We start from the raw sequence: 15692 nt of genomic DNA, 5'->3' as shown, positions 1-15692 counted from the left end.
ATCAATCATATAAGGCAAACGATGGTTCATAATATACATGTTTTATATTGTAATAATGGTTCATCTTGTGTTTAGTCCAATGGACAAGGTACTAATCATAATATTGTATTACTAACTATGGTAAGGATAACATATTATCAAATAGTTTAATAACTATTTGAATTCATTTAGTTTTTTCTTTCAAGAATAATTAGTTCTCATTGTGATCAGAATTGTATAAGGACAAAGGCCACATCCTATTAGGTTTAAAGAACACTGACTCACATAATAGTCTAAGAAAACATCTATTGTGGCATCACATAAGCTGAGAGAATTTCAAAGATGTTGCTATAAAGGACACCTACCTAGGTTTAACAGAGCCTCAAGTGTAGAGAGTGACTAGCTCCTTATCCCTAGCCATTGTTGTGCTAGTTGGCCCACTGATCCAAGATCTAGAAGATTGAAGCTTGCCTCTCATAAAAGATCTTTTAGAGAAACTAGTTGGGAAAACCAACGATTTCTTATCATAACTTTATTGCACTTGGCACGTTTGATATGCATGAATTTAAAAATAACAACAATTGCTATGATTATAGCATCCATCCTCTTATGGTTTTAATACTTGATTTCATAGATATAATTTGTACAACAAACAAATTTCATGTGACATGAAAAATATGAGTCTTGAACTGAGAAATTTATTAGTTGGGTAGCATGTTTCACTTGATATTATTCTATCCCATTTTGCAATAATGAAATGAAACATGTCTTTTAAATGATATGTACAAGGCATTAAAAATCCATGCTTGATTCCTATAATGAATTATGCATTTCTAAACCCACTCATCTTTCTCAATGACCATTGTTGTTGTCACTTGTTGTAATTGGTGTTGCATTTCTTGTTCCAATTGGTGTTGCAATATTTAGCATCAATTGATCCAGAATCCAAGCTACCTTTCACATTTCAATAAAACAGATAAATTCTTTTGAGTTTGGCCAATGGTGGAAACATTTTAGGAAACTATGTTATTTTTGTCAAGATATTGTAATTGAGAAAATATATTTCATAAAGTTTAAGCTGTTGACTTATATTGGAAATTACTTGTAGAAAGTGAGATATCGTCAGGATAGTAAAGCGATAGATAGGAAGAACTGGTTGTGTGTCGATTGTCGGTGACCAAGTCTAGCTAGCACAAAGATCCTTGCTGATGTGGATGCCGACATAGTTCTCACATGGAGGTTAAGTGGCATGCATGCACAAGTCAGTGTGTTGAGTCGGTGAGGTGTCAGGCAGCAAGGTAGATGGTGACAAGTCAACATTTATGTCAATAGCATGTTCCACGGGTTGAGTTGTAGAAGTTTGCAGCTCGAGATCAAATTGACAGCAGAGATCCAGGACAGATCGATTATGTAGGTCAGGTTGGTGAAGGAAACAACTAAGCCATTTATGGTGTTTGACCAAGGGATGAACCGATAGATTGAATGCATAATGCAAAACATAGAAAGTGTGTTTTGGGAGGCACAAAAATGGTGGATATGTATAGGCAGACATTTGTGAGTTTTGATCCAATCAGATTTGATTAGATTCGATGTGCCTTGTGATTAGTGGAGAAAACCCTAAGGTGCCAAGTTTGAATGTGGTTTTTGGCGGGAAGACCGGGCAATAAATATGAAAGCCAAAGATATTGTTAAGTGCTGCCGGATGGGAGAGAGTATAGCTGCTAAATAAGAGAGTTAGATAAGTCACAGTGAACATCGAAGAAGACAACAATGATTAAGTGAGTTAATGTTAAATCGGTGATAGGGTTTAACAGAGGGTTCAACCGATATGGTTTGAGAAACTGGTTAAGTAGCTAGATTGCATCAAAGAAGATAACCGGTACGTGCTTGTACTGACAGGAAGATAACAGAGGGTGCTGAAGTGTAGCACAATGAAGGAGAGATATGACAAAGTAGATACAGAGCAAAGTGACCAGTAGAGTGTAAACTATAAAGTAGCAGCAGAGAGAGGTGAATCAGTGTAGAAGAGAAGGTGTCTCACTGACAGAGTGAAGTATATACAATGGTTATAAAATTTACTTGTAACAGTATAACTATGTTTGTATTTGATGCTATCATTGTGATCACAGAGTAGTAGCTCGGTGCAGGGGTTGGTTCTCCTTGGGTTGGTACCCTAAGTCAGAGGTTGGTACTCCTTGGGTTGGTGCCCTAAATCAGGGGTTGGTGCTTGTTAGGTTGGTGTCCTACATCAGGGGTTGTAGCTCCTTGGGTTGGTGCCTTAAACTTTGTAACATATTTCAGTGTGAGGTTGGATTGGAGTAGTAGACTCCAGTAGCATTGCTCACCAAGGTTTTTCCCATCTTGGGTTTTCTTCGTACATATTGGTATTATGTGATGTCCCTTTGTGTGTGTTTGAATTTGGGGTGGTCTCTCCTCTAACTGGTAAGTCTATATTGAGTTAGAATTTGAGAAGTGGTATACTCACATAGGATAGCTGAAGGGAAAAGATTCAGAACCACTGATTCACCCCCCTCTGAGTGGTGCATTGTGTCTAATAGAAGAGTTATACATGGAAAAGCCTGAGGGATTTGTAAAACATGGGCCAGAACATCTCTATTGCAGATTCAAGAGAAGTTTGTATGGGCTCAAGTAGGCCCCATGATAGTGGTATATCAAATTTGATCGCTTCATGATTGAGCATGGCTCCATTCGATGTGAATTTGATCCATGCATTACTATAAAAAACTTCCAAATGGTGAATTTATTATAATTTTTATCTATGTGGATGACATGTTGGTAGCTGGAATGAGCATGAGGATTGTTTGTGAATTAAAGAAAGAATTAGCTCCCAAATTTGCAATGAAGGATTTATGAGTAGCAAAGAAAATTCTTGGGATGAAGGTTCTATTTGTAGCATTCCGGGTCTACCATGGGGGGATATATTCTCATCTATTTATTTCCCGAATATATAAAAGAAGGAGATTCGATTGTCTCAAAAGTCATACATTGATAAAGTTGTGGACAGATTTGCCATGGCTGGATTCAAGGTTGTTAACACACTCGTTGCTGGTTATTTCCACTTATCTTTGAATTTACGACCCAAGACACCAGGAGATCAAGAATTTATGAAGTGAATTACATATTGTTCAATGGTTGGTAGCATCATCTTTGCCATGATTTGCACCCATCCAAATATTTCTCATGTAGTGGGAAATGTGAGCAGGCTCATGAATAATCCCGAAAAACCTCATTGGGAGACTGTCAAATGGATTTTGGGATATTTAAAAGGAACATCATATTATGCATTGTGCTTTGGTAAGAATCATGTATAACTTCAAGGTTTTATTGATTCTGATTTGGTTGGGGACTTAGACAAGCGAAGGTCTACTTCAGCTTATGTTTTCTCATTTGCTAGAGCTACCATTAGTTGGGTTTCGAGGCTGAAAAAATTAGTATCTCAATCCACAGCTGAGGCCGAGTATATGGCTCTATGTGAAGGAGAAAAGGAGTTGATTTGGTTGCAGTGATTTACAATGTACACAAAAATAGTTTACCTTGTTTTGTGATTGAAGTAGTGCCATTCAAATGGCTAAGAATCTTGTGTTTCATTGTCATACCAAACATATTGAGATACAACATCATTTCATTCGCAGTGTGGTTGAAGAAAGGAAATTGCAGGTTGTCAAGATAGACACGAAAGTCAATTTGGCTAATGCGTTGACTAAGGTAGTTCCCAAAGAGAAGTTCAAATTATATCAGACTTCTCTTGGCCTTGTCAAAGGATAATAATAAGATTGAAGTGGGGGGAATATCAGGTTGCTGCAGCATCGTTGGACTTCAAGTGGGAGATTATTGGGTATATGAAGCCCAACAGACTTTTTTCCCTCCAAGTGCCCTGCCTTCTCGTATACTTGTGATTTCTTGTGTATATGAGAGGATTATATTGTTTATTGATATATATTTTAGACATGTGAGTTGCAATTGATGTATTATTGATAAACTGAGAATAATAGAATTTTTCCCCTGCTTCAAAGTGGATGTAGCCATTTATAGTGAACCATGTAAAATATGTGTCATGAGTTTTGTGTTTGGTTTCTCAATTCCCTTTTTCTTTCTGCATCTTTATTCACATTTCTTTTATTAACACATGGCTTATCATAGGAAGTCTCCATCTCTTGGGAAACCTTTCCCATCAGTCTCTTACCAAGCTAGCTAGCGTATATGGATCCTCTATCTTTCTCCATTTGGGTTGCTTCATTGCTTTGACTCAACTCTAGAAGGTGAGGTAGATATGGCGGAAGAGTTTGGATTAACTTTTCCCAAAAAAACTCCATTGCCTGTCCGCCCTTCATGGAGGATCACAGCTGAACATCCTATTTAAGAGAGTGTTGTCTAATAGGGGTCTTTTGTATGGCTATTACATATATATTATTATCATTAGATTCATGTCGTACTCCTGCAAACCATTTTGTAAGTATTTCCCATTGTCTTAGCTAATAAGTTCATATGCATCACCTAGTTGACATCTCCCTCAATCTTAAAATTCATTTATCATATCTAATGCAGAACAAACCCCAGTAAAATATGTATGGAAAGGATATCAACAAGGTTTATCAAAAGGTAAGTGGTTGGACTCAAACACTACACATTACGTGCACTAAATGTTTTTTTCTTTCTAATTTATTTTTAGCGTCTTAATGTTCATGCAGAAAGTTGTTGGATCTTAATAGTACACACATTAAGTATTGAGTATGTTTTTTTAGTGTCTTAATGTCCATGTAGAAAGTGGTTTGATTTTAATAGTACTCACATTAAGCATTGAGTATGTCTTATGTGGATTCGATTTTTGTTTTCATTTCTTTTAAGTGTCTTAATGTTCATTCATAAATATTTTTGATGTCTTATTTTGTCCATACTTGTCAAATTACACTATAGAAAATAAGTGCCACACAGTGATGAGTATTTTCATTTGTAGTATTGAAATTAGAGTAGTATTGTTTATTTGATGATTAAGTTGACATGGCATAGTTATTTAGAGATAGGAAAAGTAATACTTTGAGAATAATATAATAATGTAACCAAAATATATTTAATTGCAATTGGTTGGTAAAGATTATAATGATTTTGATTAGATAAGCATGGGAATGGGAAAACCCAACACACAAACATCATTAAGGAAAATAGAGTGAATCACACAAAAAGTGAGATTAAACAAAAACCAAAAAGTTATAGTTTTTGATTAAAGGAAAAACAAGTTTTAAAGGGACTCGAAACCCTTTACAAACAGATTTTGAATGGATTTGGAACCCAAAAACAAGAAGTTGTCAAATGATAGAAAAAAGAAGTCACCAGACAACCATGGGTTTTAAAGGCTCCCATAACCATAAACATGGGTTTTGAAAGAAGGCTCCCATAACCTAAAACAAAAGCTATTAAAAAGACATCCAAAAAAGCCTTCAGTAAATCATTTAATGGGGGCCCATCCTTTTGAATGATAACGTAGATTCATGTCAAAGCCTTCCTCCTTCATTGTCTTTTTATATTTTTACCCTTCACAATTTGCCAACCATCTTCTAGCATTTCAACTTTCTTCTGCCACCCCTACATCTCCTCAGAAGAGAAGCAAGACTTTCTATCAAGGTTCTGTCATTGATCCCCTGAGGGAGGAACAAAATTTCCATGTCCACCACTAACTTTAGCAACATTCTCTGTCATATTCACCATTTTAGAACTCTCAACCTGACTATTTTTCAACAAATCCTCAGAGGATTCCTCAGCTGAGTTTGGAAGCTCAATCCTAGAATCTTGCTGACAAATCTTAGCTTCCAGCCCTGCATCTTCCATCAAGCCTCCAGAGGCTTGGGGAGGTAGAGTACGAACAAAGCAAGAAGGAACCTCTTTAGAAGCCACCTCAGACACTTTATCCACCTCTTTCCCCACTGAATCAGAAGATATCAAATGATATTTCGACCAAGTCGCCTATCTAAATCTCTTCTTCTTTGGGCAACACTCAGCCAAGTGCTTAGTCCGAAAACACCACCTACATCTGAAGGGAATACCTTCATAATCCACTTGTTAGATCCATTCTACATTGTCCAATATTTGAGAAAACTCCGCAGGAAAAGCTTTTGTAGAATCCTTCTTAACCAAGATACGAGCATAAGTTCAGTGTAAAAGGTTCTATGAATCCTCATTCACACTAATAAAATTGCCTAAGGAATTACTAATAGCTTTCAAACAAGATTTAATCCAAAACTGAAGCTAGAGGGAGCACAATCTTACCCAAATCGAAATCTTATTGAAAGAGTTGGTAGAAGGATTTAAGGTTGGAGACCAAGGCTTCAGTAGAAGCAAAAATTTGTCCTCCCAACTCCAAACATAGTCACATAATATTTTCTTCCTATCAACTTCACTGTCAAAAGTAACAAAGAAAAAACCTCCGGCACATGGAAAGATCTGGACATCACCATCCAAAATGGGTTCCCAATTAACTGAGATCCATTTGACCATCTCTCCAAGGGAAGGCTAGAAACCCCAAAATCATCCAATAAGCCCCTTCTCCATAAAGCGCCTAGAAGAATCTTTAACCTCTGCTTCAACCTCTTTACTCAACTTGACATAGATCCTTTCTAGCAACAGATCCAAGCATTTAGCAGAAGCATCCTTCCCCTTAACCACCTCTACAAAACCAGCACCAGCCTTCATGGTATTAACCATAACAAAGATGGCACCAAGAGGATGCAACATAGAGCCAAGGACCGATTCACCCCATCACCAAATGCCACATCACCGCTAAAACTCTAATTTGCCGAAGAGGGTCGAATATATTTCCCATTTGCAAGCAAATTGCAGCCATCAGACGCTTGTGAAATCCCCTTAGAGCCAGTCTGAGGTAAAACCCTAGCCACCAACGAGGTCAGGAGGAGCGAGAACACCATTTCAAAAAAAGATGCTCAAATTCTTCTACAAAAAGTTATAGTTAGTGATGACAATTTTGCTAATTTTGATTTATACTAGATACAATTGAAATTGAGATTGGTCATTAAGATAAATCATTCATTGATTATCTTATTTTAAATTTGATTGTGTAACTTGTATAAGTGCAATCAAATTTGTGTTTTTCAAACTACGAATTGTGATGATTATGTCAATTTTATTGATTAATTAATTTAAAGTTTGATAGGTATATGGATCAACATGTAGTTGAAGATACGTTTGCTGTGAGAATATTGAAAATATGATGTGAATTAAAATTATTACATGAAAAAGATATGAAAATATTGAGGCCTAAATTAACATATTTTTTATATTTAATAATAAAAAATTAATTTATATATTTTTAACTTATTGACAATAATTGTTTTGCTAATCATAATTTTAACTATAATCATAATTATAATGTTCTTAGGAATAAAATAAATAATATTAATTAATATTATAATTATAGTGCAATTAATATGGATTTTTGTATTGTAGTTTTTGTTTTAATGCAATGCCAATTGTTAATATCTAATTTATAATAGTATCTATTTTCATTTTTAAGTGCCAAAAGTATTTGTTATAAATTTAGAGAAATGTACAGAGGCATGTAAAGAATGTGTTATCTAGTTGATAATTGGTTTTACATGATATTTATAAAAAAATAAAAATTATTTTAACTCTAATCTTAACTCTAACTTTAAATGTAATTTCCTAACCATAACCATAATTGTAACCCTTATTTGAATTCTTATCCTAATTGTAGATTTTTTTGTAACAATAATACTAATTCTAATTGTAATCCTAACCCTAATTCTTTTGAAAACATAATTATGATTTAGTAGTGACCCTAATCATAATTATAATTGTAAGCCTAAATCTATGTCTAATCCTAACCATAATCACAACTTTAATTTCAACCAAAAAATTTAACCTTCACCCTAATTCTAATTCTAATCCTAATCCTAATCTCAAACCTAAGCCTAATTCTAATTCTAGCATTTAGATAATTTTTGAAATGTGACTAAGATGAATATATATTTTAGTATATTTTGTTATACTTGGGGCACAAGTGTATTATATTTTGTTATATCTACTTATCAATTTGTATATCTTGAACTTGCAAAATTTTGATACGTAGGGATAGGAAAAAGATTAAAGGGATTTATTAATTTGCTATGTTGAAGATGATTTAATTTTCTCATGACAAATGCCTAGAACCAAAGTGACTTGTATGAGGATCCATCATCCTTGTTGATATGTACAAAGAAAAAATGTTTCTTTTGCACACATTATTTCTTATTAAAGAATTAATGGTAGCATATAATTATCATTGTTTTAGATTTTATTGGTCAATAATGAAGAACATATTATATTTTATTGGTCAATAATGAAGAACATATTAGTGGTACTCTTGTTAGCAATCTTTACACATGCATTTTTTTTGTTTGTTAGTCCCTACCTTTAGGCGGATACTAATATTTTCAATTCATCTATTTGTAATTAATCCTTGTTTTGTAAATTGTGCAAGAATTTTATCCTACGATCTATTGTAATGTTTTCATTAAAATGATTTTTCTCTTGTTTTTTACTTTTTTACAGATTGGCAGTTCATATTTTTTTTTTTTACATTAACAAATTGTAGAAAAAATTTCATGGGTTTGTATTGTTTTCAAAATCTGGACGTATCTTTGCTGTTAGGGTCGCTGGCGGGTAAGTGGATTTCTTGAAAGCAATTTGTGTGCCTTCTTTTTTGCTGCATAAACTTGACTAGACGAATGCAAAATTATGATAGGACAAATGAGGGATTCTGATAGGACGAATACATGATAGTTTGACGAATGCACAATAGTTAGGAAGCATGCATGGCAGTTAGGATGAATACGTAACAGTTGGGACAAACGCATAACAGTTAGGACAAATGCACAATAGTTATGACGAATACACAATAGTTAGGATGAATGCATTACAATTATGATGAATGTGAAACAGTAAGGATGGATACGAAACAGGTTGTGGACAAATACAAAATTTATCTTTCAGCATCATTTATCTTTTATATGCTAGTAAACATATTGATTGAAAAAAAAAGATGCTAAAAAAGATGCCATTATATCCATGTTAATCGTCAAATTATTATTATTAACTATTTTATGTAGGAATAAATATCTATGTGCATCTTTAATAAAAAATCACCTCACAGTTCGAAATGTAAAATGGTTAGGGAACTTTTAAAATATGAGTTTCAAACTATGTTCAAAGGATACAATAAGATAAATAAACAACGATAGAGTTTTTATTTGCATTTAAATCTATTTCTGGTTATTCACACAAGAAGCCAGATGATACAATGCTTATTTACTCATTGCAGGGATCTTTGATGTTGTGGTTGCTAAGAGGATCATACACATGTCATATCAGGTGTTGATGTCAATAGATGTATGGATTTTCCTCTCCCATGATGTATCTTATTTAGTTACGGAACTCTTGATTTAGTTTCAGCTGTAGTTTTATAACTACTTTTTGTTTTAAGATAACGAGTGTTGTCTCCTGGTAATTTTTGTAGAGATAAACATATATATATATATATATATATATATATATATATATATATATATATATATATATATATATATATATATATATATACATACCTTAAAATTTATTAGTCCACATCATCTTCAAAATATTATCAATTCACATGATATGAGTGATCAAAGTAAAAATTTAGTTTAAAATGGTTGATAGAATATTTAATTTAAGCAACAAAGTAAAACACGTTATTGTTGTATCACTCTTTGTGTGATAAAAATTATCATGATGACTTTTCCATAAAAAAAAAAAAAAAGTTGAGTATGAATATAATAACACATGGGACTATATATGTTTACAATTAAAAACCCTTTTTTTTGTAGAAGATAAAAGGTAGGTTTTGAAAGGACCAAAAACCTTATACAAAACTAATAAAAAGTATAACTATGATGACTACCATAGAACAAATAGCCCATGGGCTAGAATTAACCCACAACACTCACATCACAATTGAGGAAGAGAAGGAACAACGAAAGATCAACTAACTCGAGGTGGTTTGAAACTAAACCAATCCAAAGAGCTCTAGGAACTAGTAACTATATCTCCCCTAAAAGAATGATGCATTTATCATTCCTTTAAGTGATGATAGTAATTTATTTATATAATATTATAACCAAGTACTCTAACATACATGGAGCATCTAATACATTACTAATAATGTGACTATTGAACAAACACTGAACTGATTCAGAACTTGGAAACCTCAATAATGTTTTGAAAAGATGGTAATTTGAAGATGCTGTAGCTTTTGAAACCCGCTTTGCTAAGAATTTGTTTAAATTCCATCTCTGTTCGCTCCTTTCCACCAGTACTCAATAGCATCATTTCCATATCAAATGCCAGTCCCACTCTCCTTAGAAGATTTTCTTTGTTATCTTCATCTTTTTTTCCCTCAGCAATAAGGGCATCAACAATTATAACTTTTCCATTTTCTGGTATAGCCTCATAGCACCTTCTCAACACTCTTACACAATCATCATCACTCCAATCATGCAAAACTGACTGCAATAAAATTTTCAATTCAATTTAAGTTACTCTTTAAAATTATAAAATTGACGCAAATATAACCTAAGCTTATATACCTTGATAAAGATTGCATCAGCTGATGGAATATGTTCAAACATATTGCCACTCACATGTTGTACTCCTACAATATTAAAAACCAGCCCATATTAGCTTACAATCAGATGTTGAACTCCTATAATTTTTAAAAAAAACACCATATTAGCTTGCTATCATTTTGATGCACAAAATATTATATTAATAAACAATAATTATTCATAATTATATGTACTAATCAGTAAACGAATGGCATCATTGTGAACCCAATCTTTTTCTTTTAAACGAAACTAAAATGACGTAAGACTAATTAAGCCTACAGAGTTAGGAGGTTCTTGACAATAACACATCTACTCTTAGAAAAGTAATGGACCAAGTTCAACCTTACCAGCGATAGGAAGTGCAGAGGCAATGACATAAGGCAAGTCATAATTAATTCCTCTAATGTGTTTGTAATTGCCCACAATAATGGACAAGGCAGAGCCCAGACCTCCCCCAACATCAACCAAAGAATTAATCTTCTTAAATCCCTCCTCATAAATCTTGACAACACTAGACATGACAGCACGAGTGTCACAGGACATGGCCTCGTTCAATGTCTTGTTGGCTTCAGGATTGTTTGCAACGTAGTCCCAATAACTCATACCAAAAGCCTTACTGAAGGCGCTGCTGCCTTCTAACACAGACTCATGCAGATGCAGCCATCCCTGGAGGCTACTATGATTGTTGAATGCCAACAACCATGGAACATAGTTTTGCACGGATAGACCACCTTTTCTTGTTTCCTTAACAAGTAATCTAGAAACGCCTGTGAGGCCATATCTAGTTTGCCTGAAGTCGTCCTGGTGTGGGATCTCAATAAACACTTCCTGGGAGGCTAGAAATCTCAGAAGACGAAACAGATATTCTATGGGAGGGGGGCTTTCTTCTTTGGTGGACTCTGAAATATGAGCAGCAATTTCTTCTACGGTAAGAGAGCCTGAAGCCTCAGCAATTATGTCCGGAATATTCAGCAAAACAGCAGCTCTCACAGCCATGGGCTTAGCTGAGCCGAGCATTATGTCATACAGTTTTAGCTTATCCATTTGGGCTTCTTGTTCAGAAACCTGGGGAATTGCAACTGTAAGTGGAGGAGCCATTGAGAAGCAAGTAGAAGTTCACAATGTATGGATTGAATCAAAATGCAATGTGCTTCACAAATGAGAATGAGAACAACTATTTATAATTACTTTCAACCTGTAACTTGAGTTATCATAATTGCAGTTAGAATTTGAAAAATATGGGGAAGCTATCTAAATAAAATAAACCCTCAAACAATTTGCCTACTCATCTTGACTGTCTCTCGAAAAATCTGTTGAAGAAACATAAAATGAATTTGTAACTATCACGAATCAAGCACGCTTTTCCAGATCTGTTCGCCTATTCAAAGAATCCATAGTTGAACCATGAATCAAGAAACATAAAATGAATTTGTAACTATCACGAATCAAGCACGCTTTTCCAGATCTGTTCGCCTATTCAAAGAATCCATAGTTGAACCATGAATCAAGCACATCCTTCCAAATCTGTTCGCCGGTTCAACTAGGCAAAGGGAAAACGTGGTGATACTGTAACCAAAGTCCGCAATTTTGTCGCGTAGCATGTTTCACTTGATATTATTATATCCCATTTTGCAAGAATGAAATGAAACATCTCCTTTATATGATACATACAAGGCATTAAAAATCCATACTTGATTCCTATAATGAATTATACATTCTCTAAACCCACTCATATTTCTCAGTGACCATTGTTGTTGTCCCTGGTTGTAATCGATGTTGCATTTCTTGTTCCAATTGGTGTTGCAACATTTAGCATCAATGCATCCAGAATCCAAGATACTTTTCACATTTCAATAAAAGAGATAAATTCTTCTGAGTTTGGCTAGTGTTGGCAATATTTTAGGCAATATCAAGTTTAAGTTTATGACATATATTGGCAACTACTTGTATGAATCATTTATCATAAGAAATCCATTTTTTTAAAATTTGATATGGGGATAATAAGATCCTAGTCTAGGAACATAAACAAATATTTCATCTCTCCATTACATATCATTGGAAAAAAAATTAGGTTCAACTATAGTCCTATACGAAAGATGAACACTTGGAATTTTGTTCCTTTGTTGTAATAGAATTGAGATTGTGAAGTGTGTATAAATGAACTAGCTTAAATGAAAGAAAAATGATAACTTCTTGCATAAATAGTGACATAAAGAATTAAAAAACCAACATAGTAAGCTAGATCTGGAAAAGAGACATAGAGAGGAATCTATAATTGTAATCTAGACCTAAAAGTGTTGGATATGATTGGAGGGTGCCCTAGTCACGAGGGTGTCTTTTTCCTGGCAGTCGGTCACCTAATTTTTGATATTGTAAAAGGCCAGAAGCTTTTTGTATCCTCAATTCTTCTATAAGAGGATATTCAAGGCCTTGTTTTTCTTCTTCTTCTTCCTTGAGACAAAATAGATAGTATTTTTAGTTCTCAGAGAAGCTTGTGTGTTTATCTTTTACCAAGAGTAAAAAAATTGCAGCAGTGTTGATATGTTCTACAGTACAATGTTATAATTATGTGTCATGTCCTACTTGCAGTAAACTTTTAAAAGGATAATGTGCACTTATTCTATAGATATAGAACATTTTGAAATCCGGTCCAATGGTTTCTAATTTGTCTTTCTATACTTGTCATCCAAAATCTTATATGAATGAATGAAATCAAGGGTTTTATGTTCATATGTCATCACAGTGTTGATGAGTTTGAGTATGTACTTTAGCTTCTTCTAAAATAGACTAAAATTGATTATCTTTATTCAAAAGGGTTGTATGAAGCGAAAGTACATGGATACAATTGTGAAATTTATTTTATGCTATGACTGATAGTAGGTATCAATCATATAAGGCAAAAGATGGTGCAGAATATGCATGTTTTATATTGTAATAAGGGTTCATCTAGTGTTTAATCCAATGGACAAGGCACTGATCATAATATTGTATTACTAACTATGGTAAGGATAAAATCTTATCAAATTTTTTAATAACTATTTTCTTTCAATTTGTTTTTTTCTTTCAAGCATAATTAGTTCTCTTTGTGATCAGAATTGTATAAGGACGAAGGCCACATCCTATGAGGTTTAAAGATTACTGACTCACATAATAGTCTGAGAACACATCTATTATGGCATCACATAAGTTGTGAGAATTTGAAAAATGCTGCTATAAGAGACACCCACCTAGGTTTAACAAAGCCTAAAGTGTAAAGAGTGACTAGCTCCTTATCCCTAGTCATTGTTCTGTCAGTTGGCCCAGTGATCCAAGATCTTCAAGATTAAAGGTGGCCTCTCATAAAGGGTCTTTTGGAGAAATCAACTGGAAACACCAACAAGTTTCATATGATAAGAAAAATATGAGTCTTGAACCAAGGAATTTATTAGTTGAGTAGCATGTTTCACTTGATATTATTCTATCCCATTTTGCAAGAATGAAATGAAACATCTCCTTTAAATGATACATACAATGCATTAAAAATACATCCTTGATTCCTATAATGAATTATGCATTCTCTAAACCCACTCATCTTTCTCAATGACCATTGTTATTGTCACTTGTTGTAATTTGTGTTGCATTGCTTGTTCCAATTGGTGTTGCAATATTTAGCATCAATGCATCCAGAATCCAAGCTACCTTTCACATTTCAATAAAAGAGATAAATTCTTTTGAGTTTGGCCAACGTTGGCAATATTTTAGGAAACTATGGTATTTTTTCAAGACATTGTAATTGAGAAAATATATTTCATCAAGTTTAATTTGTTGACTTATATTTGCAACTACTTGAATGACACCTTTATCACAAGGAATCCAATTTTTTTAATTTGATATGGGGATAATAAGATCCTAGTGTAGGAATTTGAACTAATATTTCAACTCTGCATTACATATTAATTGAAAAAAAATTAGGTTCAACTATAGTCCTATATGAGAGGTGGACACTTGTAATTTTGTTCCTTTGTTGCAATAGAATTGAGATTGTGAAGTGTGTATAACTGAACTAGCTTAAATGATAGAAAAAATATAACTTCTAGCATAAACAGTGACATGCATAATTAAAAAAACCAACACAGTAAGATAGATCTAGAAAAGAGACATAGAGAGAAATCTATAGTTGTAATCCAGACCTAAAAGTGTTGGATATGATTGGAGGGTGCCATAGTCATGAGGGTGTCGAAACTGATAAGGAGTAAAAATGCAGTCAAGAGGTCTTGTAGTCATGTTTCCAAAAATTATAAGAAAAAAAACCTCGAATATGTTTGGAAGGCACCCTAGTCCACGAGTTTCTTCCTATTTAAAATCTGGTACTATTAGTCTTAGTCTTCTCTAAGCATTGATAACCTCCACTATTGTGAAATCTACACCTAGACACAAAAATGGCAGAAAATGATTGTGTTTTATAGGGGCTTGCTTAAGTAAAACCTCGTGTTGTTGTTTGCACCTCCATAAATAGCTATGATTGATGAAAAATAGAGTTTATCATCGAAGAGGATAGAGGTTAAATTATAATTGAAGTGTTGAATTAAAATGATTATATCTTAGATTTGTAATGATGGTGATGCAATTCCATTTAGACAAGTCCTTCAAGTGATAATGTAATGACCTGACAAAAATAACAAATTCCATCATGAAATTATTCTTGTATGCAAGTTACTATAACTTATTTCTCAATAGACTAAATACTCAAATCTAAAATGCTTTCTTGATGATTTCAATTCTCATAAAATTCCATTAAATCAACTAGGTCATATGAATGATGAAAGATTTCTTTATATAGGGTTCACAACGTATCTTTCATAAAATTTCACCATGTATAAAATAGTCAAGTACAAAAATTGTGACTTCAACCTAAATTGTGAAGGCTGACACTAGAAATGACAATAATTTTAGGGAATTTCGATGAGAGGTGTTTGGAGGACCCCCAAGTCCCACCAAAAGAGGGCCTTTGAAACGGAGTCACAAATGTTGGAGTTTGTGATTTTAACTTAGGTCCTAATTGAG

The 15692-nt window shown here is 33.6% G+C and overlaps 1 protein-coding gene across 1 annotated transcript; it reads right to left on the bottom strand.

The window, feature by feature from the left end:
- Window positions 1-9842: 9842 nt before the first annotated feature.
- LOC131050978 ((R,S)-reticuline 7-O-methyltransferase-like) lies at window positions 9843-11850 on the bottom strand. Its single transcript, XM_057985301.2, has 3 exons — window positions 10997-11850; window positions 10632-10696; window positions 9843-10551 (listed from the first exon to the last, which is right to left on the bottom strand). The coding sequence occupies exons 1-3, from the start codon at window positions 11745-11747 to the stop codon at window positions 10237-10239; spliced, it is 1131 nt and encodes a 376-aa protein (XP_057841284.1). The 5' UTR covers window positions 11748-11850; the 3' UTR covers window positions 9843-10236.
- Window positions 11851-15692: the final 3842 nt, after the last annotated feature.

Source organism: Cryptomeria japonica, chromosome 6 (genome assembly GCF_030272615.1).
Source record: "Cryptomeria japonica chromosome 6, Sugi_1.0, whole genome shotgun sequence".
NCBI lineage: Eukaryota > Viridiplantae > Streptophyta > Pinopsida > Cupressales > Cupressaceae > Cryptomeria > Cryptomeria japonica.
Note: the sequence above shows the minus strand (reverse complement) of the source record. Positions and strands in the feature narration are given on the sequence as shown.